This window comes from Uranotaenia lowii, chromosome 3 (genome assembly GCF_029784155.1).
Source record: "Uranotaenia lowii strain MFRU-FL chromosome 3, ASM2978415v1, whole genome shotgun sequence".
Taxonomy (NCBI): domain Eukaryota; kingdom Metazoa; phylum Arthropoda; class Insecta; order Diptera; family Culicidae; genus Uranotaenia; species Uranotaenia lowii.
The window spans coordinates 336,907,095-336,934,064 of NC_073693.1; the positions used below are offsets into that span (position 1 = coordinate 336,907,095).

Genomic DNA, 26,970 nt, shown 5'->3' on the forward strand with positions numbered 1-26,970 from the left:
TTTTTTTTAACGGGTTCACAATTTTTGATGACATCAGAACAGATGATGATACCCCTTTCTGGTAATTATTTAGATTTCCGGTTTGTGAAAACTTAAAATGACATTGTAAAGCAATATTCGAGTATGAGATACAGCCAGTTGTTAATTGCAGATCTTACCTCCCGAACCAGAATTGTATGATTGCCCCAGCCTGTGGAAAACATATCGAAGAAGCTCCAAACCGATAGTTGCGACAAAGCTGATCCAATCATCATGAAAATCAGAATCTTTAGCGGGGCAACATACAAATAGATTGAGTACCGACAGTCGCTGAGCTTCTCGCGGATTGTAGCCAACATTGCGATTGGTCCTGTAAAATTAGAATTATTCAGTTTTAACAGTTTTTTTTTCACCAAATTACGTTTAAACTTACGGAAAAAACTTTTCAGAGACAGATAGTTCTCCCACCAGTGGAAGGAAATCAAAAATATGGACAGTGGGATGAACCACAGCTCAAATTGGGAACTAAGCAGTGGCCAGCCTATGAATCCGGTAACCTGGGCACTGATGGCCATCACATCGATGGCATATTTGAAAGGCAGCTTATTTTCCGACGAAGATCTCGAAAGCAATCCTAAGATGGCCGGTACCAAGCATACACAATTGGTCAGCATGACGGCCTTAACAGCGTCCAAATTTGGAACGATCAAAAAGGCTAAAATTGCCAAACCGGAAACGTGGAAAGTTTCCATCAGGGCCACTAGAGCCAGCTGGGCCCAGGAGGGGCGTGGAACGTTTTTGAAGAAACATATCCTAGATGCCCGGATCAAGGCACCGACCTCAGGGACGGCAAAGGCGAAAATGATCGCCCACATCCAGGCTACTCGCTGCTCGGTCGGGACGAACGCTTCGTACTGTTTGTCTGGATCTGAAATAGAAAAATATCAAAATAATTTGTAGATGACTTTCAGCATAGGAAGTTAGAGTTTGTACGACACAAACCCTTCAGAATGGCTGCAGATAAACCCACAAGTTCAATTTTACATCATATAGGGCATTGTACTGAGTCAATTTGGTAATTTCTTAAACCCTGGGGTCTAAAATGCTTCGTTCTGATTCAAAACTCATCCATGATTTTTTGCAAAATGTTTAAGAAACGTTTAATTAGTAAATTTTAACTTTTATGTTTGTATGGGGAAATAGAATACCTTGTACTGAAAAATCAACATTATTTTTTTTCTGCATTTTATCCTCATTTCAGACCCCAGGGTTTGAAAAAATCTAAAATGACTCCAAATCGACTCAGTCTTATAGGGCATTCCAGCGAGTTCTACCTTTAAAGTCAAACTCAGCCTAAAAATTGATAAAAACAACTGTAGTATTGAAGATCTTCATGAGGGTTAGAGTACACTAGGGTGGGCCGAAAAAGAGGTAGAACTTGCGGGATTAGTTTGTGCATAGGCTTAGTAGAAGGCCCCACGCCAATTTTTTGCCCAATCGGCCTTAGAACTTTAAAGGGTCACACAGCAACGTTCTAATTTCTATAGGAATTAAACTCGCTTAATTCGTTCTAGCTAATCAGTAAAATCACTGGTTCGGGACTAGCTTGAGCAATTGAAAATCTAATGCTATTCATATCAACTCTTGCCCGAAGTTCGCTAAACTGTATCGAAGGTGACATAGAGATCCAACAGATTTACACATTGCACAATGCGGAAAAAGTTTATAAACCGCGAAGAAATTCGATTCTTCCCTCCTACATGAATCAAATCTATGGAAATACACTTTTTGTGTAGAGGAAATTTGGAAAATCGATTGGACATAGTTTTAATCGTCGCACGAGCTTATTAACGGAGATATGTATAGTGACTTTTTAACCCCTTATTCCCCAATAATTTGTGAATAAATAATGCAGAATACTGATTTGAATTAAAAAATTTTGAACAAAAAAAGACCTATCTGGTAGGATTTTTTACCCTCTATTATCCTACATTTTAAATATAGTTTAAAAAAAGCTAATGCGGACTTGAAAATTTTAATCTTAATGGGACTTATGACATGTGATTTTTTTTCGTGTGAAATTGCATGACGACTAATTGAACCACTGTTCGCTTTGGAAAATAGTCATTTTTCCAAATCGTCGAATGAAAGATATTTGAGTCACCGCACGCATTGAAAAATGAAGTTAAGGCTGTTTTACCCTCAATTCCCCTACAGTTGTCAAATATTTCAGAAAAAGCATGTACGGACTTGAAGGTTTAAAAAGAAATTAGACTTATCCTGCCGTTTTTTTTTGTTTTTTTTTTTTTTTTTTGAGGAATTGAATGAAGGATATTTGAGCCACCACACGCTTTGAGAAATTGGAGTTATGGCTCAACTATTCGGAAAATGTAGCGGGAATGAAGATGAAACAGCCATAGCTCCATTTTTCGATGCTCAAATAGCCTTCATTCGATTTCTCGTAAAAATCACATAAGTAATATCTCATTTAATTCAAAATTTCAAGTCCGAACTTACTACTGTTTTCATAATTAATTGAAATAGGGTAAATGATCTTGAGCGGAACTAAATGGCTAAATTCGACGCAACTCGGAACAGTTGATCAAGCGATATGGCTATGGGTTATATCCGAACAAATTTTTTTTCAGTTCAGCGGATAGATCTTAGTTTCTGCTTTCTAATGATGATTTTTAGAATATTTTAGATTAAGTCCTAATAACTCTAGAGCTATTTTACTGAAGTAAGAATTCTGATCTTGAGCGGAACTACGCCGATCTTGAGCGGAACTAAAATATGATCTTGAGTGGAACCATTTTCTTCTCTCAACATCTTTAATAGCTTCAATTCCCAATACTTATGTAACTGTGAAAACTTGAATTGAAGTTTATCTTTGAAGATTTTAAAGTTTAAAAAAAATTAATGTTTTTACGTAAAAAAAAAAAGAAACTTAGCGTTCAGAAGTTCATTGGAAATTCATGATAAATTGGGTCATTTTTATTGGGAAAAATCAGTTTACGTTGAAAACCTTTTCATACTTTTCTAATTCAAAGTAAGAAACTTTAATTTTATACTGACCAAAAACTATATTATTATTGAAATCCATTCGAAATTCAAAAATTCTGTGAAATATGTAAATATTTCTAAATTCCATGCTCTGTGACACAGATGCTGTGATAAAAGTTTCCTCATAATTCTGTGGAATAACAGATTTTTCTGTGATTTCAGCACCTAGCTGTAAGCAACTCATTCATAGTATAAAGTTTATAATAAACTCCAGTTTCTTATGAATCACGATAAAATTTACTTATATTAAAAGTTTATGGAAAGATTTATTATTTGGCTCAATTGATAAAACAATTATTTCTCAAACCGATTTCCAGTTCGAGCTCAAGTTTGAAATCAAACACAAAGGAATCGGATAGGTTTTCAATACCAGGCCACCAATTGAATCGTGGAGTATTAGAAAATAACTAACCAGGTGTGCTTTGCAACACTTAGTAAAACAGAAGTAATGTGTGTAAAAAACAATTTGATTTTTTTTTATTAGGTAGGTAGTATGTAGTTTTCAATTGGAATTTGAACATCTTAAACAACCTGTTTAAATGCAAGCTGAATACTTCTTGAAATACGAATAGTAATGGTAGTGAAGATTGATTCTTATTCTGAAATAATGACTTAACTTTATTGGCTTCATTAGTTCACGAATTATGCCAGAAAATATGTATGAAAGCCTTCCTCCTCCTTCCCCTCGTCACTCTGAAAGAAAAAATCAAAACACATTTCTTGTACCCCAAAAAATTAAACTTTTTGTGTGCTTTGTTTGGTACGCTGTGACACCAATTAGTTAATTTTTGTTCAATTCGAACTTAATTTTACATCTTTTCTTTATCTAAAGCTGATATAATAAGAAATACAAAAGTTGCTGCATACATTCAGGGGTAAAAACCGCGTGGGAAACATTAGGCATAAGGCAGCGCACCTAGCGGTTTATTTCGGAAGCCAGTAGTTCCGCTCAAGATCAAAGATGGTACCACTCAAGATCATATTTTACTATCAAAAACTACGCCATTAATTGATATTTTGATGGAAAATTTGTTACATAAACCCGAATAATGTTTTTTTATGAGTTTTTCTACCATTTTATTCATTAAGAATCAGTTTATAACGTTCAAGGGTGACATAAATTGACGTTCAAAGTCAGCGTAGATTTATGAAAATTGCAGCAGAAATGCGTATGCGTATAAATCTTCTAATAACATTATTTCAGTTAATAAATTTTAGCAAAAATGTCAATGCTTGTGTGAAAAGATCTTGAAAAAGTGTTTTTTCAACATTTTGATAAGATTCATAAACAATCAGTGCCTAGATCTTAGGAAAAGTAAATGGTTCCGCTCAAGATCAGATTTCGACTAGTTCCGCTCAAGATCATTTACCCTACAATGGGGAATCAAGGGCCAAAGCCATAATTCCATTTTCCAAAGCGTGCGGTGGCCTAAACAGCCTTGATTCGATTCCTTGAAAAAAAAATCACACTAGATACCTACTCGCTAATTTTGAAAAACTCAGAGCCCGACTCCATTTTACTCAGATATCGTCTTTTATATGGAGCAGTCGTCGCTTGATCTAAAACGACTCAGTTTTTCCGAGTAACGGCTACTCAGACGACTCAAAAATTGGCACTCAGTGAATTCGAGTGCTTGAAGGCGACAACTGAGTAAATTTGGATCGAGTTGTGCAAGGCAGTATACTTTGTTTGTTTCGACAACGAAGAATTGGAAAATTTCTATGGTAAATGTACATTTATAACGGTAATGTAATTATAATAAGGTGTTTTCATCATTTTACAGGAAATTGTGATGATTTTTATCGAATCCAAGGTGCACGCATCATAAAACATTCGTCGGAATGCGTTGCAAATTTACTGACGGAAAAAATTGATTAAGACTTTTTTTAAATAAAGATTTATGCGCAATATTTTGATTTGTTATTTATAAAATCAACATATCCATAATTTTTTCCAACAATTATACGGGTTTTTTCTTTCCCAGCATTAAAAATTCGGTCAAAAACCGTTCCGAAATCATTCACGCATTCTGAGTAACCCCGACTCAGAAGTCGCGAAAAGGGCAGTTAGTCAGATCTGAGTAAAGGCCGTTTAGTCAGAACTGAGTAAGTGCGGTTTTGGCGACAACTGAGTAAGTGCGGTTTTGGCAACAACTGAGTAACCGTCACTCTGAACTGAGTAGTTGAAAGTTAGCGAATAGCAAACCTTTTTGTTCCATATAGGTACAGACACCGTTCGTTTTTGGCAACATTGAACGGCAACATTGAACGGCAACATTACCTCATAGTTTTTGCTATCACTGAATTTATATTATTGAGAAAAACACTAGATACGTTTATGTGTTCTTAAATGGTGATTTTAAAAACTAATACTTACAAATGACGAAAAATGTCAAAAAAAAAAATAATGGAGAATGACAAAAATAGCAAATGTGACAAAAAAAAACAACATTATTAACAAAACAAGACAAGTGCTAAATAGATCAAAAACATGATAAAAAATAAAAATGACTAAAAAATGGTCAAAATTGACTTAAAATTATGTAAATACTAAACATATTTTATTGATGTAATAAATGAAAAAAAAAATGTTTAGAACCAAAAACCATTCGATTTTGGCAACATTTGTTTTTGGTAACACATAATGTACGGGCTTGTTGCCAAAATTAATCGGAGTCTGTACATTTTAGAATTATTCTATGAAAATTGAAAAAAAAACAGCCTACTAAAGTGAAGGCAATAAACATACATAAATTTTATTTCTTTCTAAAGCGACGAAAACTACACCAATTGGGCGCTATCCGGTTCCTAAGAAGAAACGACATTCTATGCGATCTTTTCACCAGGCAGTTGGAATTGCGATTCAGAACACCATTGTAAACGACTTTAGTTATTTTTTCAGAAAAGATTTCATGTTTGCTGGGTTAGTCTCATTTGGTTTTAAAATTTAAAGTTCGATTATATTTTTTTCTGAAATATTTAAATATGTAGTGGAACCTTGGTAAAATCAGCCTTAACTCTATTTTCTGATGCATGCGGTGGCTTAAACAACCTTCATTTCTCGAATAAAAAATACACTTAATCATTTGCTCCAAAAGCTTCCAGTCTGAACAAGCTTTTACTGAACTATATAGAAAATGTAGGGAAATGGACGGTAAAAAGGTCATAGCTCCATCTTCCGCTCCGTGCGGTGGTTCGAAAATCCTTCATTCGACCGCTCGACAGAAATCAAAGTTCACTTAAAATTTTGCAAATCCGAACACGTTTTTCTGGATTAATCGAAAAATGTAGAGAAGTGGAGCGTAAAAAAGCCCTTACTCAATTTTCCTATGTGTGTGTTGGCTCAAATAGCCTTTATTCGATTCCTCGCAAAAAAATCACATAAACAAGTCCTTTTTGGTTTATAACTTTCAAGTCTTAACTTGCTTTTTCTGAACTTTATTAAAAATGCAAGGAAATGTGATAGATGGATTTATAGAAAAATAATTATAAAATAATATGAAAAAAACATAAAATGTAAAAATTGAAATAATTGAAATCCGGGCAACCAGCTCGGGCTGGACTGTTCATAAATTTTGTGTTAAATATCCGGGCAAACCCGGATAAAACCGGACATTCTGGCAACCTTCCTCCACCTTATCATTATACCAGGTCAGTAGGAAGGGAGTTTCAGTAGTCTTTTTATACTCAACAGTAAGCATAACTTCAATGTTTGTCTTCTTAACGGTAATTGAAAGCCCTCGAGATTTCGATAATTCAACTCATATGAAATCTCTTCTTCTTGAGTTTTTAATCTATTGATAAAAGGGGTATTTAAGATTGCCACTTAATGAGTGTTTTAAACAGAAAATATAATGAGAATGATTTACAAAATTCTAATTACAGATTGAATAAACTTAAATCTTGGGGTTTTCAGCTCAAAACTCGTTAAGAAAATCAGATTATAACTGAAACAAGTAGATGTCAGATTGTCAAAAGTAGAAAAAAAAAAGACACTTTATAATATTTAAAAAAATCAATTTTTTATACGGTATGCAGACAATTTTTTGAAGTCAGCCCACTTATTGAATCGAGTTTTCGTTAATATATACAGCAGGTAAACACTCTTGAAATTAAATTTCGATATTTCATTAAGATAACAATAACTATTGGTCTTTATGGTTCATTCCTTGATTTAAAATTAACTCAAAACCTAATAAAGTTTTATCAACAGATTTTGAAATTAAACATGTCTCATCTCGACGATCACTGAATTTAATATAACATTCCGTATATTTCAACACAGTTTGCCGTGTTTCTTATAACAAAAAAATTGTAAAATTGTTATAGGTATTTAAAGTTTTTGAGTTATTTCTGTAACATTTCTGATGTAACATCAGGCGTGAATTTTAAGATGATATTTTCCGTAGTTAATCCTTAATGTGCTAAGGATTTAAAAATCAGATTGAAAATTTATATCGACAACACAAGACCAACTAAATTCACGCAATATAAGCTCTTATTTTCGATATAAATGTAGGAAATAGGATACAAATTCATCCAATAAATTTGTGCACTTTTTGCAAATCTATAGAACATGACAAGAATTAAGGGTTTGTTTTTTTTTTATTTAAAAACCTTAACGCTAGGTTTTTGAATCAAATGCAAATTTCTCAATGATATTTGTGTATCTAATTCACATTCAGTTGTTTTCATAAAAAACTTGAGTATCGTACTTGTTTGAATTTTGAAATTCAGAAATTAAGTTGAAAAAATTTACTTAAAAGAAATGAGATTCAGAATAACATTCACAATTATTTTCTTAATAAGAAATATAAATCATTGAGGGCCAAATTCTTCGCATCTCGCTTTCCGATCTAGGCAATTACAGAAAAAGCTTAAAAGTTTTATGTGGTTTTATATTTTAAAATACAAAAATGCCCAAACAAAATTTTAAGGCAAAAAAAAAATACAAAATTCAAAAATTTAGTCTTTAGATATTTTAAAACATTTAACTTTAAAATCGGTTGAGTTCCGTATATGTGAGTTGGGTATAGATTAAGGTTGCCAGATTGCCCGGTTTAATCCGAGTTTGCAGGAATTTTTCATACAAAATTTGACAAAAGTCCGAACTCGCCCGGTTGCCCTGATTCCATTGATAAAAGTCTGGATTTTGCCCGGATTAATTCACTTTATTTGCCTAAACAAACAAAAATAAACAAATTGTGTTGTAAAAGAATTGATTTGTGCAACTCAAACGAATTTTTTTGAACAAGTTTTGTAAAAAACAATTTAGATTAATTAGAAGTTTTTTTAAGGCCTAAAAACAATTTAAAAAGGCTGATGAAAAAAAATGTTCATGTTTTTTTCCTTGATTTGTGTTGAGTTATTCCTGGATTTGGACCTTATTTGCCCGGATATTTTTGGTTGTCATTTTGGAATCAAATTTCCGGATTTTGTCAGGTTTTTAGTTAATATTGCCTGGATTTTCCGGCCCAGGTACGTGCTGAAAAAACTCTGGTATAGTATAGATTGAAAATTTTGGCCAAACAGTAATCCGGTTCCGGCTGGTTTTTAGTTTCATTCATAATCGAAATCATGATGTCATATATCAAAGAATATTTAATATCAATTTCAGATTATAAGGTTGAAATTTCATTTATTTTTTAATTCATGGTTGAAATGTTAAAGAAGTTTAAAACATTTGATCACGGATTAAAATTGAGTGACTTAAATTGATTTCAACAAATAATTAAAAAGGTTTTAATTGAAACAATTGGTACTGCGAAAGTTTTTTTAAAGTTGCTGAAAATAGTCGGAGTATTGAATCTGAATTGAGAAAGATTTAATTTTCATCTAAATTAGCAAGCTTAAATTAAAACCTCCATATCGCAAAATGTTCGAACGAAAAAAATTACTTTTTAATCATCAGATTGCAAGAACACAATCATGATTTCTAAAACCTATTTGCAATAATTTTGCTTGGGCAACAATGACCATTATTTGATTAAATTTCACCGATATAAAAAAAAAATTCAATTACATAATACGGGAAATTGAATTGTTGCGGTAAACAAAATGGCATTTTCCATCTGGTGCATATAAGTCTTTAGTACATATTTTCATATCTAACAACTAACATTTTTTCACTGTAGATTAAGTTCAGTTCAGTAAGTTATTGTCAATTTTCGTATTATGAAAACTTTAAAACCATTAAAATACCTTTCCAACTAGCAGATTGAGGAAAAAAATCACATATAACGCCCCGTTCATATAACGCCCCATGTGTGAGGTTGCCAGATTGCCCGGTTTTATCCGGGTTTGGCCGGATATTTAATACTAAATTTAAGAACAATCCGGCATGGCCCGATTGCCCGGATTTTATTGAAAAATGCTCGGATTTTGCCCGGATTTATTCAATTTATTTGGCAAATTAAACAAAAAAAACAACAAACACCTCCAAAACAAAAATTTTAAGCAAGTTTTATTAAATTATTCATGAAAGGTTTTTTGGAAGCCTATAGTACGGTACAAAATCTATCGATGAGTTTAGATGAAAACAATTTTTTTTTCATTTTTTTCTTGATTGTCGTCAATTTGAAAGCGAATGCCCGAAATTGGCCAGATTTTTATAAAAAAATTGCCCGGTTCATCCGATCCGGATACGTGCTGAAAAAATTCTGGCAACCTTGCCCATGTGGCTAATACGCGCCACTCGTGTTTTGAAGAAACTGTAACATTTAAAGCCTGCAAAATGTTACCAAATTGTTTTAAATGCTGTGATTGGTCATGGTATGTATGAATTATTCCTTAAAATACTTCTGTGTAGTAAAAATTTCACAATTTATGTTTTTCTCCATTTCGATGTAAATTTTGAAACACTTTCAATAAGGTGTCATCAAGCAGAGAAAAATGAATAAGGTTATATTTTCTGACACATCAATAAAGGTATAGTTTAATGCTAAAAAATCATACTGAACTCGCTAAGATGAGGTTCCAATAGCCTTCGTTTGATTCCTCGGAAAAAATCACACAATATTGTTCGGTCTTTGTTCAAAATTGAAAAGTTGAAATCAGTGTATTTCTGGATTTTTCACAAAATAGAGGAAATTAGTGGTTTAAAAGGCACTAAATCTCCGCTATTGCGGCATCTCAAACTTTGTCCAATCGATTCTCCGGACATTTGCATTTTCATAGATTTTGTTCATTTAGGAGGGAAAAATTTGGACTTTCTTAGCAGTTTACACACGTTTTTCCTTATTGTGCATTGGCTTGAAAAAAGAAACTGTTTAGACAACAGAGGTTTGGAAAGAAAGCTTTGGGTCTGAAATTGTACTGTATTATTGTATTCAATTTTCAGTTCATTTGCCCTACTCTTCAGGGCGACCTCAAACTTTTGATGCCGAAAAATAATTTGATTTGAAAAGCTATCCAATTGTATACACTTAAAAAAAATATCTCAAACTTTGAGTACAACAGCTTAGAGTACTTGTTTCTCATCGTTCCACCAAAATTAACACCGATCCTAAATAGATGCGCTTTAGCACCGAAACTCCTTCCATGAACCCAATCCCAACATTTAACCAATTCAACACCAATCCCCGTTTAACACTTACTTCGCACGTCGCAGTACCGATGCTTGGTCCCATTCTTGATGTTGGACGCCATCAGCAGGAAGGACAGCTTGGAGAAGGCGGCCGCTGCCAGGGTGACCAGAAACACAAAGATGTAGGTGAACACTTTGAGACCCTTGATGAACACGTCCAGATATTCTCGGTCTGCAGCCGACCCGGACGTTTGCTGAACCGGCGGATCCTGGAACGAGTCCCAGAGCTTGTTGTCCTGCTGGACCCTGCAAATTGAATTTAAATTGACACAAAGAGAGATAGAGAGAGTGAGTGAGTGAGAGGGATTCAGTGCAGCGTTACAGAAAACGTGAGGATAGGCGCAAAGTTTTGTGGCGAAACATAATCAACCCGTTGCATTAATCAACATATCAAACACAATTTAATTACAGTTTATGGGGGATGCCATAAATTGTGTCGGATTTAGACCCTTTCCCAGGGAGGGATTCCTGTCCATGCATACATTGCTGACGGGTTGCCGACGGAGAATCTGATTATGGGGTTTGAAACGCTCTCTCTGTTCCTCATTTTGGTGCCGATCTTTCAGTCCTGAAAGGTCACACCGGGATAAGCACCGGCAGATTTATAATCCTGATGGCGTGCGATTTGCTCCGGAACCATTTTGTCTGGCTGGATGCTGGCTGATGATGCTCTGATGTTACACAAGTTGCTTGCATTCGCTTTCAGCATACGGAAATTTTTCAAGCCTTTCTTTTGGCAGCAAAATAAACACAGAACCTTTCTGTCCAAAATCTATCAAAATTCCATCCAATTTGTAATAAATAAATCCATAAAACGACATTTATTAAAAGTGTGTAAACTATCCTCGTTGAGACAACATCTTCACACCAAGAACTTCGTAATTTACCACCCCATCCTGAGGACACTACACACTTTCATCGATTTAATCAGAGCAAATGGGGAATGGCCATCCAGCAGCATGATCTATGGACATTTAGTGGGGATTATCTGTCGCCAACTTGCTGGTGGGCCTAAAATAGTTACGGATTAGGGAGGGGTCCAATGGCAAATCTAATACTAGGAGAGCTAGTATTTTCCCATTTACGAAACTCGCAGGGAACCTGCTCATTACCGACTATTAAATGCGATCCGCTGTCCAGTTTTCTCAAACTCCGAACAGCAACTGGGTAAGCGGAGATCGTATTAATTTATTAGGCAATTGAATTTGCACATTTCAAGGCTGGTCAGCTTCATTATGAAGGAAAAAACTTATCACATGAAATGGGATTTGAAAAAAAAGTACTGGAACTCTCAGAACTATGTATCAATGCTCACAAATAAAAATGTGAACATTGTCCTAACTGTACAAATGTGAAAAAATGAAAATGTGAAATTATTTTTAATTAGATAAACATTCTAAAATTGTTAAAAATGTTAAGAAAGTCAAAAATGTTAAAAATGTCAAAAATGTCAAAAAAGTCAAAAATGTCAAAAATGTCAAAAATGTCAAAAATGTCAAAAATGTCAAAAATGTCAAAAATGTCAAAAATGTCAAAAATGTCAAAAATGTCAAAAATGTCAAAAATGTCAAAAAGTCAAAAATGTCAAAAATGTCAAAAATGTCAAAAATGTCAAAAATGTCAAAAATGTCAAAAATGTCAAAAATGTCAAAAATGTCAAAAATGTCAAAAATGTCAAAAATGTCAAAAATGTCAAAAATGTCAAAAATGCCAAAAATGTCAAAAATGTCAAAAATGTCAAAAATGTCAAAAATGTCAAAAATGTCAAAAATGTAAAAAATGTCAAAAATGCCAAAAATGTCAAAAATGTCAAAAATGTCAAAAATGTCAAAAATGTCAAAAATGTCAAAAATGTCAAAAATGTCAAAAATGTCAAAAATGTCAAAAATGCCAAAAATGTCAAAAATGTCAAAAATGTCAAAAATGTCAATAATGTCAAAAATGTCAAAAATGTTAAAAATGTCAAAAATGTCAAAAATATCGAAAATGTCAAAAATGTCAAAAATGTCAAAAATGTCAAAAATGCCAAAAATTTCAAAAATTTCAAAAATGTCAAAAATGTCAAAAATGTCAAAAATGTCAAAAATGTCAAAAATGTCAAAAATGTCAAAAATGTCAAAAATGTCAAAAATGTCAAAAATGTAAAAAATGTCAAAAATGCCAAAAATGTCAAAAATGTCAAAAATGTCAATAATGTCAAAAATGTCAATAATGTCAAAAATGTCAAAAATGTTAAAAATGTCAAAATTGTCAAAAATATCGAAAATGTCAAAAATGTCAAAAATGTCAAAAATGTCAAAAATGCCAAAAATTTCAAAAATGTCAAAAATGTCAAAAATGTCAAAAATGTCAAAAATGTCAAAAATGTCAAAAATGTCAAAAATGTCAAAAATGTCAAAAATGTCAAAAATGTCAGAAATGTCAAAATGTCAAAATGTCAAAATTGTCAAAAATGTCAAAAGTGTCAAAAATGTCAAAAATGTCAAAAATGTCAAAAATGTCAAAAATGTCAAAAATGTCAAAAATGTCAAAAATGTCAAAAATGTCAAAAATGTCAAAAATGTCAAAAATGTCATAACTGTCAAAAATGTCAAAAATGTCAAAAATGTCAAAAATGTCAAAAATATCAAAAATGTCAAAAATGTCAAAAATGTCAAAAATGTCAAAAATGTCAAAAATGTCAAAAATGTCAAAAATGTCAAAAATGTCAAAAATGTCAAAAATGTCAAAAATGTCAAAAATGTCAAAAATGTCAAAAATGTCAAAAATGTCAAAAATTTCAAAAATGTCAAAAATTTCTAAAATGCCAAAAATGTCAAAAATGACAAAAATGTCAAAAATATCAAAAATGTCAAACATGTCAAAAAATCAAAAATGATTTTTTTTTGTATTTTGATCGTATTATGAATTGTTTTTAATTTTATGATTTTTTTTATCAAATTTAATGAGGAAAATTCCAGATGCAAATTCGATAACTCTTAACTATCCATAGTTTTAAAAATTCCAGTCATTAACCTCAGTAACTCCCCTCAATATGTCAAACAAACCATCAGCTGGCAAAGCTTCAGGTTTCTATCGGTGTTCTACAAGCGTAATGGTGCTGTCAAATTGTTTGCTCTTCCATCATCATTATCGATAATAATTAAAGTGATATCATCGCGTAGCTAATATTAATGTGTGTTTGGTGTCTGTAGAAATCCAATCGGCAGCCATTGTTGGGTGACTCAATTTAGCAGAGCACTCGAAATTATTTGCCCGCAGTAATTATTTGAACTAAACGTAAGCAAACGGGAAACTTTGTTTTTATATTTGTGATTAGAACCAATATCGCTTCTTCTACCTTATCAGCTTGGATATCAGCACTTCATTATCGATAGACGGATTCCAATTTTCAAATGCAACGTCACCCTCAACGCTGTTCAAACTGGGGAATGTGTAGTTTAAGTTTCCTTTAACCATCAAACAGAGCATCAGTTCTAACATTTTCCCTCCCTCGACGTCAATCGACAAACGATTGATATGTTCTGAGTTAATTTACATCGTTTTCAAGCGTTGCTATTCGGGGGTGTTTCGCTTGTGCTCAAACATGGTGTCACCGATTCGAAAAATTTGAGAGCAAACCTCTGGCGCTAAATTCTCTAAATCGATAGAGGGAGATGTGAGGATGGCTGGCAGGAATCAAATCCAACTCCTTGAATCGCTAGCTTTTGATAGAAACCATTACAAATGTAGGTATCACGATACACGTGTTTCGATAGTCATGAACAAAAAGTGGGTTCAAATAAGTATTTCTTCATTGTCAAGTGTAATTTGATAGCTTATCAGCTGAAATAGGTTGTATAAGATGCATTTATTATTTTCTGGATCAAAAGATGAGGACTTTCTTATCAATTTTCCTTCCTAGCTAAATTTTATAAAATGAAAAGTGAATCATCCTACTCCTAATCGTCAACAGCCGAAGCTTCGCGCATAAATATTGTAAAGTAGCTGCGAACCCAGACATGCACAATTACATGGGTGCTTGCATGTTTGTGTGAGTTTGTCTATAATCAAACACCCACAACACGGGGTGCAAAAGGATGTAAATGATAGAAAACACCTGTTCATGATAAGCCACACTTTGCACTATATCTATCAGCCAACCATCGGCTGGGCTGTGCGGGAATTGAGCAATATGTATTGGTCTTCATTTGAACGACCTGTTTTCGTATTCCCTCGATTTTAAACGTCTGTTCGTTGTCTGCGAATACGTTTAGCAAAATTTATTCAATCAATTCAAAACATGTTAAAAAATATTGGAAACCCACTGATCAATCTCGAACGTATTGATCACCCTGGCTAGGATGAATAACGGTCAAAGGTTGTCAGGTATTTTGCATCGCTATCGCTATTATGTTGCCGATCCTGTCATATTTTTTAATTTTGGAAAGTTGAAATTAGGAATCGAAACAATATAAAATCTCTCTTAATTTTTATCCGTCAACAAAGTGAAGGTTGTTTGATAGTAATTGGTTGTAAATTTTCTTTTTCCGGTCAATATTACGAAAGCCATTTTAATCTTGAAAATAAACCTAATATTTACGTAAGGTAGTTTCTTATAATAGTGGATCTGTTGCAATATGAAAAAATTCCTTTTACCATTTCTCTACTCCATTCTGACATTAAGCCATGAATTCTTGACAATAATTTTGAATAGTCAAATCTCTCAAAAATGCAGTGCTTAGATGTGATTTTATTCCAGAAATATAACCACCACCAATGTCATCCAATAACAAGAATCGTATGAGTATTCATAATTTCTCCATAGAAAACGAGGTGAAATGAACTTACGAGGTAATTTTGAACCGGCAACTGCAGTTAAAAAATAAGAAAAAAAATCCTTTAAAACTGGAGACCATACATTAATTTATGGTTACTTTACAAGCTATAAACATTGAATAAATACTTGTTTAAGCTGTTAGTACGAAAAATTGAATGGTTTAGATCATAATTCATACTTGACTCAATAAAGTAAAGTCATTTATGGAGTTTTTCACAGGATCGGATTTAAATTTTGTAAGGAATTCTACTTCCTGTCTGCATTCGAGGCCTTTATCCACAAGAAATCAGAAGTCAAAATTGTTAAGAATCAGTTGAAGAATCATCGAGTTTTTAATAATTTTTTTGAAAAGCTGACTCCAGACGTCTTTCTTCAAAAATTCTTACTTAACAATTATTTTTGTCATTTTATTATTGAAGTTCATTAAACAATAAAATTTTTAATGTTAATGATAACGCAAGGCGAATTTTTGGTGCCTATGTTTTATTAACTGGTTTTAAAAAGATTTTGCCTTCCTCAATGTTAATTTTTGAAAAATTTTGTCTTTCATCACTCGTTTTGGTCAAATAATTTTTAGAAATTTGGAAATGAACCAGTTTTGAGTTAAATCAATCACTTATAACAGATAAGCAAATCAACCCACATTAAAAACTAAAACTGATAATAGATTTGTATAATATCCTTCATTCAATCAAGGATTCAGATGACAAAGTTACATACCGTACGGAATCTGGCATTAATCTTCATTAAAAGCTACAGCGCACCCGAACTCTAATAAAACTAAAATCTGGCTATATTAACCTATCCTAGAAACGTCATCATCAAGAAATATTTAAAGAAGGTAATGTCAAGTCAGCCCAGCTCTGGTATTGGTACAGACTGGGACATCACAATCTTGAAATATCCTTTGATTTACAAGGAAGCTTACATTTTTCTTTGCTAACTCGAAGAATCTGCTGGAAATTTTCTATTTTGTAAGCATGTTATTCTAGAATTATTCTTGTTCTTCAAGATTGGTACTAAAAGTTGGGTTTTCGAGAATTTTTCTATAAAAAAGACCATCAAATTTGGAGAAAATGCTGGATTTTTCCAAAACAGATTTGCAAAACATTAGACGTAGTTCAAAATAATCCATGAAAAAGTTCAAGTTTTTCAGTTTTAGCACCTTTTTACAAAAAGTAATCAAAAAACAACTATTAGTAACGGAACCAAAATCATTTACTGGTATTTTTGAAAACTGTTAGTTAACAATCATTTATTGATGTTAATTGTACTACAAACAAATTGTTTATGATTAACCGAATGGATAGAAATCATGCCAATCAGTAGAACACTCGAAAATTATCAGTTAGATCTTTTTAAAGCTATTTTTTTTTTCATTTTTACACGTTATAGCTTCAAGGTGACAATATATCAAATAACAAAATAAGAAAAAGTACATAAAGCAATCTTTAAAGGACAAACAAAGTTCATAACATAATCAATTAGAGGTGGACTTAAATTGGAATTCATAAACATATTTTCTTTGATACTTCTTCCATTCTCGTATAAATTTTCGATACAATCCTTTTCGGCACTACCTTATTTGTACATTTCTTGCGTAATCATGGCAATGGCATGGCAGCTTTTATAAAGCTTTCATTAAACAGCAATTTAGTTTTTTTTATTCCGTGAATTCTCAAAGGATTTTTTATTTTTTTTTTTTATCATTTTTTTTCCAGCAACCATAATGTTTGATGAATGATGATTGCTTTATTGAGATATGATCTGGAAAAATAAAAAAAAAACTATGATTTTACCGTATTGAGAGCATCTTTTCCACTGCCAGTCAATATTTTAGGTAAAATGTGTATAGAAAAGAATCTTTTAAAAAATGCGCCTCATCAAATCATTAAAATGAGAATATTTCAATGAAATATTTATTTTTATTGAAAGAATCAAATAAAAAATAATTTGCGATTTTTTTTTCAATAAATACAAGTGTAATATATCACACTGTAGTGACCGTGGTAATATTTTCACTATTTCCACTTTACAAATCGGTAATTTTTGGGCAAAATAAAACCGCGACCATTAGGAGAGGAGCGGGCTATATGCGCCTATTAAGCAGAACACTGATTTAATCAAATATCACATCGAATATGTGTACAAAAACTATATACACGTGTGCAGACATCTGTTTTCTATACATTGGAGTAATTTTTATGTTAAAATTTGCTTCTGTTTCCAAGAAAATGATTTTATTATAAGTGTTGTCTAAAATGCCGCACCTCAAACCGTGCGGACTAAATGCGCCTATTTATCCTTGAACAAAATTTCTGTTTTATAGACAATATTTCAGTATAATTTCATTGAAACTGCTAGAAAGTAATAATTTCCGTACGACAAAGCTGAAGTAAAAATCTATGTATATTATAATTTTATGGAATAAAAGAAAAGTTAGGGTTGCCATAGTATGGAGGCAGTTCATCCATGAGAAAAACATTATCAAATCTGTTTTTAGATCTTAAATTTTATCTTAAGATGTTATTCAGAGCTTAGATTTGAAGGTTCAATGATAAAAACCATTTATTTATTCTATTTAACCTGTTATTTTAGGATGAAGGCATTTTACAAACATGACGGGGGCATACAAAAACACTCTATTATTCCAGTAAAGAATAATTATTAAACCTCCACAAAAGCTGAAATATGTTTTATTTCTTAAGTTAATTTGATTAAGAAACAAAAACCATCCTAGTTTTTGTATTAAGCTTCTTTACGTATAATTTTTAAAAGTCGAAATATAACATCAAAATGTATCAAAACCTTGTATGATTTTTTTTAATTTTTTTTAGTTTGTAAGTTCATAAAATTCTTTCTTGCCTTATGATCTTAGCGTATCACCCTCAAAATGCATTGGTCAGATAAGCTGTCTAGTCAGCCATTTCATCAAACAGTCGTAGGGTCATTTAACCCGATAGGCCCATTTAGGAAACCTTTCCCCTACTCACATCATTAGTTAAAATGACGTACTCTCCCTTCTCTGCTTTCTCTCTCTCTTCATCACCATCACCATCATGCAATTTCTCTTGTTCTACACGCTCCCAATACTTTCACCTACTTACTTACTTAATGATCCCGCGCCGATCCACCGGTGCATAGGGCCGTGGTAAAAGACCTCCACTGTTGACGATCCGGAGCCAGCGTCTTCACCTGGTCCCAGTCAAGATTCTCGTCGACAGTTCGGATTTCAGCGGCTAGGCTTCGCCGCCACGAGTTTCTGGGCCTGCCTCTTCTTCGATGACCTTCTGGATTCCAGTCAAGCGCCTCTCTGCAAATCTCATTTTCATCTTTTCGCAGCGTGTGCCCAATCCATCTCCACTTACGTTCCCGAATCTCGATTTCTAGCGCCCTTTGATGACACCGGCGATGTAGTTCCTCATTCGAGATCCAGTTGCCAGGCCACCAAGCGCGGATGATGTTCCGCAGGCAGCGGTTTACAAATACTTGCAGTTTTCGCGTCGTCACCGCATATGTGCACCAAGTTTCGCACCCGTACAGCAATACGGATTTGACGTTTGAGTTGAAGATTCGGATTTTTGTTCGTAGAGAGATCTGGCGTGACCGCCAGATGTTTCGGAGACTCGCAAACGCAAATCGGGCCTTTCTGATCCGGGTTTCGATGTCTTTCCTGGTACCACCATCAGGCGTTATCTGGCTACCAAGATACTGGAAGCACTCCACTTTCTCAACTTGTTGCCCAGCTACCATGAAACTGGAGGGATCTCCTGTGTTGATCTCCATCGACTTGGTCTTTCCGACATTGACTTTGAGACCTGCTGCCTTGGAACTTTCGGTGAGGTCGTCGAGTTTGCTCTGCATGTCCGGTTGTGTTTGGGCAAGCAAAACAATATCGTCAGCCAGGTCAAGGTCGTTCAGTTGCTCCATTGTTAAAGGATTCCACGGCAATCCTCGGTTCGGTGCACAGTCGATCGATCCAGTCAGAATCTCATCCATTACGATGAGGAAAAGTAGCGGTGATAAGATACATCCTTGTCTCACTCCAGCAGTTACCGGGATTGGTTCGGACAAGACACCGTCGTGCAAGACCTTGCACGAAAATGCCTCGTATTGTGCTTCGATGAGATGGACTAGTTTCTCTGGGACCCCTCGTCGCCTTAGAGCCGCCCAGATGTTTTCATGATTAAGTCGGTCGAATGCTTTTTCGAAATCAACGAACACCAGCAGAAGAGAGTCCTGGAATTCGTTGATTTGTTCCAGTATGATTCGTAGCGTTGTGATGTGGTCCACACATGATCGTCCGGATCGGAATCCAGCTTGTTGCCGTCGGAGTGTAGCGTCGATTTTCTCCTGGATCCTGTTCAGGATCACTTTGCAGAGTACTTTGAGGGTTGTACAGATCAACGTTATGCCTCGCCAGTTACCGCACTCTGTCAGGTCTCCTTTCTTCGGGACCTTTACGAGGATACCCTGCATCCAGTCGGCCGGGAATGTTGCAGTATCCCAGATGTCAGCGAAAAGACGGTGCAACATTTGTGCTGATAGGGCAGGGTCGGCTTTCAGCATTTCAGCAGGGATGCAATCGATCCCAGGTGCTTTGTTGGATTTCATGTTTTTGATTGCCGCTTCTATTTCAGCCAGCGAGGGCGCTTCCGAGTTGACGCCATTTATGCGACTTACTGTTGGCGCTTCAAGCTGCGGGTTCTGTTGGCCATCGCTATTCGTGACTCGGAAGAGTTGTTCGAAGTGCTCAGTCCATCGTTTGAGCTGATCTGTTCGATCGGTCAATAACTGACCTGCTCGGTCTTTCAGCGGCATTCTTGCATTAGTCCTTGCACCACTGAGGCGGCGAGAGATGTCATAAAGTAATCGGATATCTCCATTGGCGGCGGCTCTTTCCCCCTCTTCGGCTAGGGAGTTTGTCCAGGCTCTCTTGTCTCGTCTACAAGCTCGTTTAACTGCCTTTTCCAGCTCCGCATATCGTAAGCGGGCGGCTGCTTTGGCTGACCCGGTACATGCCTGCTCAATTCCGACTTTCGCCTTTCTCCGATCATCGACCATCCTCCAAGTTTCATCCGACATCCATTCACTTCTTCTTCCACAAACTTTACCGAGAGTACCATGGCTCGTCGTGATAAAGGCATTCTTGATTCCACACCACTGTTCTTCGACTGTTCCGTCTGTCGGCAGCTCCGAGGCTCGGGATTCTAGCTGTTCAACGTATGCCCTTTTCACCTCTGGATTCTCCAACCGGCGGACGTCGTATCGACACCCGACTTTCTCCTCGCGCCGTTGGACACGCGCAACTCTCAGTCGTATCTCGCCAAGGACGAGGTGATGGTCAGATGCAATGTCTGCGCTTCGTTTGTTGCGGACATCAAGAAGGCTCCTTCTCCATTTTCGGCTGATGCAGATGTGGTCAATTTGATTTTCTGTTCGGCCATCTCGGGAAACCCAAGTGACCTTATGTGCTGGTCGATGGGGGAAGAGCGATCCACCGATCACCATGTTGTTATTGCCACAAAATTCTACAAACAGCTCTCCGTTTTCGCTCATCTGTCCTAGGCCATGGCGCCCCATGATGCGCTCAAGGTCTTGATTGTCGGAGCCAATCTTTGCGTTGAAGTCGCCCAAATGGATTTGAATGTCACCCTTCGGAATTCTCTCTACCACGCTGTTCAGTTGACTGTAAAACTGCTCTTTCTCCTGCAAATCGGCAACGTCAGTTGGCGCATAACACTGGACCATTGTAAGGTTTCTAACCCGTGTTCTAAATCTGGCTACGATTATTCTTTCGTTTATCGGTTCCCATCTAATGAGGGCCGCGTAGGCCTGCGGGCTTAACAGGAAACCAACTCCTCGTTCCCGAGTAGCATGTTCTCCTCGTATGCCAGAGTGAAGCAGGACTTGCCCGGATTGTGTCTTGTGTTCTCCAGTATTAGGCCAACGGACTTCGCTCAGTCCCAGAATTTCAAGCTTGAGGCGGCTAGCCTCTCTAGCAAGTTGTTCCAGTTTGCCTTGTTGGGCAAGGGTTAAAACATTCCAAGTTCCAATTCGTGTCCGTGTTTTCATGCTAAAAGTCGTCGCCAAAGTTCCAGATCGGTCATTTCTTTCGGATTCCGTAACAAGTTATGAATCGGGAGCAGTAGGTTGTTAGCCTAAAGTCCCTATCCCGCGATGGGGCTGCCATCTTGGACTTAGCTGGCGGGAGCCGCATTTCATAAATTCAGCCGCTTGCTGCAAGACAGACGCTGTTTGAGCCGCCCCTGACCTGGAGAACAGACGCTCGGTTGTTGTTGCACGCCGCCCCTGACCTGGGGAACAGATTGCTCACTTTTTCAAAACTTAACTCATCCTGAGAGGACTTCTAAAGCACTGTCTGTACAACTATTATTAGGCTTAGTTTTCAATCTTAAATATACCAATCTATCATCATATCAACTATATTCTCTACACACACTACTAATAAAATCACAAACATAATGGAATTGATTGAAAATAGACCTGAGAAAAATTTTTCAAATACTTGTCATCGTGAATCTATTAACTTGGCGTCATTCTGTGTCCTTCGATTTTGCAACCAACATGGCGTTAGTCAATTCAACGCATAATAGCTTATAACGGTTCAATAAGAGCCATATAAATAGCTAAAATTTGACGTTTCTCTCGTATGCTAATCAATAACACGCTTAGGATGAGTTGCTATAATCATTAGTACAGTGGATGAGGACAATCTTTTTAAATTAAATAAATAAGGGATAAATGACCGGTGAAATGATACCATGAGTTGAAGCCGAATTTCGCTATATTACGCTATCTTGAAATTCAAGAAAGCGGTTTCCACTTTTGTTTAAAAATACTGTCTATCATTAAAAATCGCATGAAATCCCCAAAATATGGGTATTGCGTGAAAGGGCTTAACTAGAAGAAGACCAATCTTGCCTCCGGACGTTATCTTGAAATCCAAAATGGTGGCTTCCGTCTAACTTTAAAATAGTCAAAAATCTCATTAAAATTTGATAAACTATTCGTAAAAATGTTAAACAAGAAAACAATTGCAAAAAAATGAATAAAATTGGGAAAACAAGAAGCAACCAAATTTAAAAATATTACGAAGTAAAACTAAAAAAAATACAAGACTAAAACAAACTTATAAAATTAAGATGCATTTGAATGAAGCTGGATTAAGCAAGACCCTTCTTGATATATCAAAACAAAACAAAATAAGCCATATGAAAAAATATTCATAAATTACAAAATAAGGCGCACCAATATAAAATAAAGTAGCATAAGATCAAATTAAGGTAATAGAAACCCAATAAAACAAAAAAAAAATTAGAATAATCAAGGCAAAAAGGAGATGAAAGCTAAACTCAACAAAAGTAAATAAAATTGAATTTAGAAAGGCTAACCAGAAAACAAAAAGATACTAAAACCAGGTCAAACAAAACAAAATGAAAGATTCGCCATTAATAAAAATAAAGATAAGGCGGGTTTGTACAAAATGATGAGGCGGGTTCCCCAATTGTTAAAAAAGGATCCGGCGGGTTCGCCATTAGTTGAGACGAGATCGCCATTTTTGAAAAATGATCGGTTGGTTTCGCCGTATATGAAGAAATGATCAAGCCACTCCGCCGTTGAAAAGGCTGTTTCGTCGCGATAAAAATGATTTTATGGGAATGCAGGTTTGCCATCGTAGAGGGGTTATTCAAATGTGGCAAAAAAATCTCCATTAACCCTTCGTTTCATGATTTTTATTTTCCTAAAAAATCATTTCAAACAGTTGAAAATGATGAGTACATCGAGAAAAAAAAAAATTAAAATAAAATACGATTTTTCCATTTTTCCATTCATTAATTGTTGCAAATTTGTTACTTAATGAAATGAAGGGTTAAAGTGAAGTAGGAATGTGGTATCTATCGATCGAAGAAGTCGAGTGCTGATTCAATGAAAGAATGTCAATTGAATTGTGGCCGAGCAATTGAAAAGATTGCAAATATATTCATCAATCGTCAGAGATATTTTTGGGTCCACAAAACTAATTATTCAAGATACAATAGTCTCATTTCAGCATTATTCACCTTGTATCATCTGATTTTTTGTTCTTTAAACATTATGAATTGTTATACCTTTTTATCTTGTTTTGTCCTCTTTTTATGTTGTTTTAACTAGTTTAATAAAGGATTTTTATTGTTTTGACTTGTTTATTATGTTTTTTTTCTGTTTAAGTCATGTTCCATATTGATTCAAATGGTTTTATCTTAATATGTCTACATATTTTCTTGTATGCTCTTGTTCTGTTCAGTTTTATTTTCAATTATCTAGTTTTGTAATGCTTTATCTTGTTTAAGTTAGCTTAACATTAAAGATGCTTGATTTTGTTAAAGTTTTATTCTGTTGTATTTGATTTCAACTACTAATGTCAAGCCGCGCTTTACTTTTTTTGTAATCTTTTTTATCTTATTGAATTTCTAGAGCTTGTTTTGATTAGGTTGTTTGAAAAAAAAAGGAGAAAAAAAGATTGAGATCTACTGCAAATGATAAGCAAATATGTTTTCTATAATTGGTAAAACTTTTGTTTCATTAGATCAATGAATAACTTTACCAAATTGATTACAATTTAAGACGTATGGTGACTTTCATATTTCTAAGAGCAATTTGGTTTTTGCGTCTTTTTGCACTACCGTGCATTACCAGGATGAAAAGGATTGCAAAATAAACAGTTCGACGAGTTGGCTTTACGATGTAATGCATCGTCGCGAAAAGTGCTTCGGTTAATGTCAATAATTTACGGGAAAAGAGAATTATACTCTTTGCAGGAGTGAAATTAGCGATAGGTTAGCATTTTATTAAAGAGGCAGCGAAAATAGTTGAAAGTTATGTATGATTTTTTGCACACTTTCATCGGCCAGTGGAGCCTAAGATTTGTGCCCGGAAATGCACAGATGGATTCCAAAAGGTCACATCCAGGAAACAAAAATCGTAAGCTCCCTTGAAAGGGTAATTTCCGCGTACTAGTTTTAAAGCGTTTTTTTTGTTTAAAGTATGTCTTTAATCAAATCCGAATGAATAACTGAAGATTTGAGGCAATCCAAAGAGTTTTTTGAATCAAACTTTTCAATGGACCAAAAGACGTATTAACGTCGATTTCAAGCATTTTCTGCTTCAATTTTAACGTTGATTTACAAATTTACAGATGAACTGGACCAGTATTCATAAATTGAGAATTGAAAATTTGATTCAGAACTTCAACATCGATGTTCTCAAAACATGTCCAGTGGCTCATACAACCCAATCAAAACAAACTCTAGATTTAATTTTATTTATTTAAGCTATTTAGAGTCGTTGAGCTCTTTCGTTTTGTGGTTATTTCATGAAAATTTCAATATTTTCACAGCATTTAAAAGTTTAGGTGAAGCCGCTATCTTGGAGTTCAAGATGGCGTCAGATAGCGAAATTCAATTTCTACTCGTTTAGCCCTTTCACCCATAATCCATATTGTGGGGGTTTCCATGCAATTTTTAGTCATTTACAGCATTTAAAAAGTTTAGTGGAAGCCGTTCTCTTGAATTTAAAGATGGCGTTAGATAGCGAAATTATTTTCAAGATAGAAAGATAGAATAGAAAAAAGTCAAACTTAAAAAATGTTATCAATGAAGACAAAACAAGTTGAATTAATGTTAAAAATTCGTAAGAAGAGAATACAATTAATAAATGCAGAATAAAACAAAATCAAGAAGAATTATCAAGAAAAAAAAAATTTAAATATAAAAACGGTAAAATAAAATAAAACTCAATGGAAACTGTAAAAAAAGTTAAAAGAAGGTGAAAATGTTCTATCTGTTTATTGATTACGTCTTTTAATATTGTTTAATATATTGTTTTTCCGTTTTTTTTTTAATTTAGATAGCGAAATTATTTTCAATCAAAGCGGAAGCTGCCATCTTGGATTAATGATGGTGTCAAGCAACAATTTTTTTTTCCTACTGGTGGGGTTCTTTCACTCAATATTCATGTTGTAAATATTTATGTGCTATCTAGCCCGAGCGTTTCCTGTTTTGACATCTTGATCGAGAACTGTGACCTAATTTTATTATTTATGGTTTTCAAATCAAGCACTGCGTGCCTTTATAAAACATGAAAAAATGTTTAGATCTAATATTTTAGTTTATGTTTTATTGGAGTTTTACTAGACATTCAGCACTTTTTCTAAACAACTTAAACATTATATTAAGTAAAAGATTTATTAGCATTTAAAGAACCACATAAAAACAAATGGTTGAATCAAGAATCTAAGCATTTCTCATGATAATATTAAGACAGTCATAAAAACAGTTGCATGTATAATGCTACAATTAAACCATAATAAAACTTTCTAATGTTAGTTGACTTGATCTGTTTTACTTGGGTTATGACTATGATCTATCTAGGGTCTCGATTAAGGTCTAGAAATTCAAGTTTCAAATTCCAGGGCTCAATCTCTTCCAAGTTTTGTTTTCTACCTTTTTCACCAAACTTCTCCAACAATCAAGTAATCAGTTCATCATTTTCTGAAATGTACTTTAGAGAGCTACTTCCATGTTTCAGTTTTTACTTACTTTCGAATCAGAAGAGTCTTCTCATCATCATCGTCATCATCATCCGATGATTCAGAGAAATATGGCATAGTATTTTCTTTATTCTTCATCATGGTTCACTGTGCGGAAACTTTTCCTCAAAATTCCGATCAACCCATCAGCACTTTACCGTGAAGGATAATTTGTGCATCCCGAAACAATACACACTTCACTAAAAGTATCCCTTTTCAACCCAATATTCAATCTCCGGCACCTGACAGTCGACCGTTAGTGTAGTTTTATGCAATCCTCAATTTAACTTCCACGTTTCACTCTACAAATTCAAATTCTCTATTCCACTGCTGGTGTTGCACTTCCGAGGAACACCGTAATTCGTTCCGTCTCAAGAAAGCAATCAAAATTAACTGAATCAATTCCAATCGACTAGAGGCTTGGCTGTGCTCACAAATGTTCCTATAACAGGTACTTCACAAACTTCTACACATTGTACGGAGGAAGGTACCATTTACTTGAATGTGGAAGCTCATCATTATCGAGTAAGCAATCAAGCAAGCGAAAGTGTTGAAGTACTCCTGAGGCAAGCCACTCGAGTGACGACGACGAAGACGACTCGTTTGTCTCCCAAGATTGGCGAAGAACTTTCTTGAATCGATGGCGATAGGAGAAGGAAGGCACCTGGCTAACTATTCTTATCAGCTAATGCAGTTTTCATGTTCAATTGAAATTTGCTATCAATTATCGTTGGTGAACGGAGAGAGAGAGAGCTGTGGCATTTTTGAATGAAAGAAGTACAAACACAAAAATGAAAATTGTAAAAATGAATGTCTCTGTGAGCCTGTTGGAGACCTACGGATAATTTAATGGTTAAAAAAATGAAATTAGAAAGAAATGGACTCTCTTTATCTTCTGAAGCCAGAAATACATTTTTAAGAAGAAATGCAAGA

At 34.6% G+C, this 26,970-nt stretch overlaps 1 protein-coding gene across 1 annotated transcript in view; it reads right to left on the bottom strand.

Moving 5' to 3' along the window:
* The window catches only part of LOC129755819 (chitin synthase chs-2-like), a 36,419-nt gene extending 9,949 nt beyond the window's left edge, over positions 1-26,470 (bottom strand). Inside the window, exons 1-4 of the mRNA XM_055752494.1 lie at positions 26,048-26,470; positions 10,638-10,873; positions 413-907; positions 159-349 (exon numbers count right to left, since the gene is read on the bottom strand). Of these exons, the coding sequence (XP_055608469.1) occupies positions 159-349; positions 413-907; positions 10,638-10,873; positions 26,048-26,139 (1,014 nt within the window). The 5' untranslated portion in view covers positions 26,140-26,470. The remainder of the gene's footprint in view (positions 1-158; positions 350-412; positions 908-10,637; positions 10,874-26,047) is intronic.
* Between the last annotated feature and the right edge of the window lie 500 nt (positions 26,471-26,970).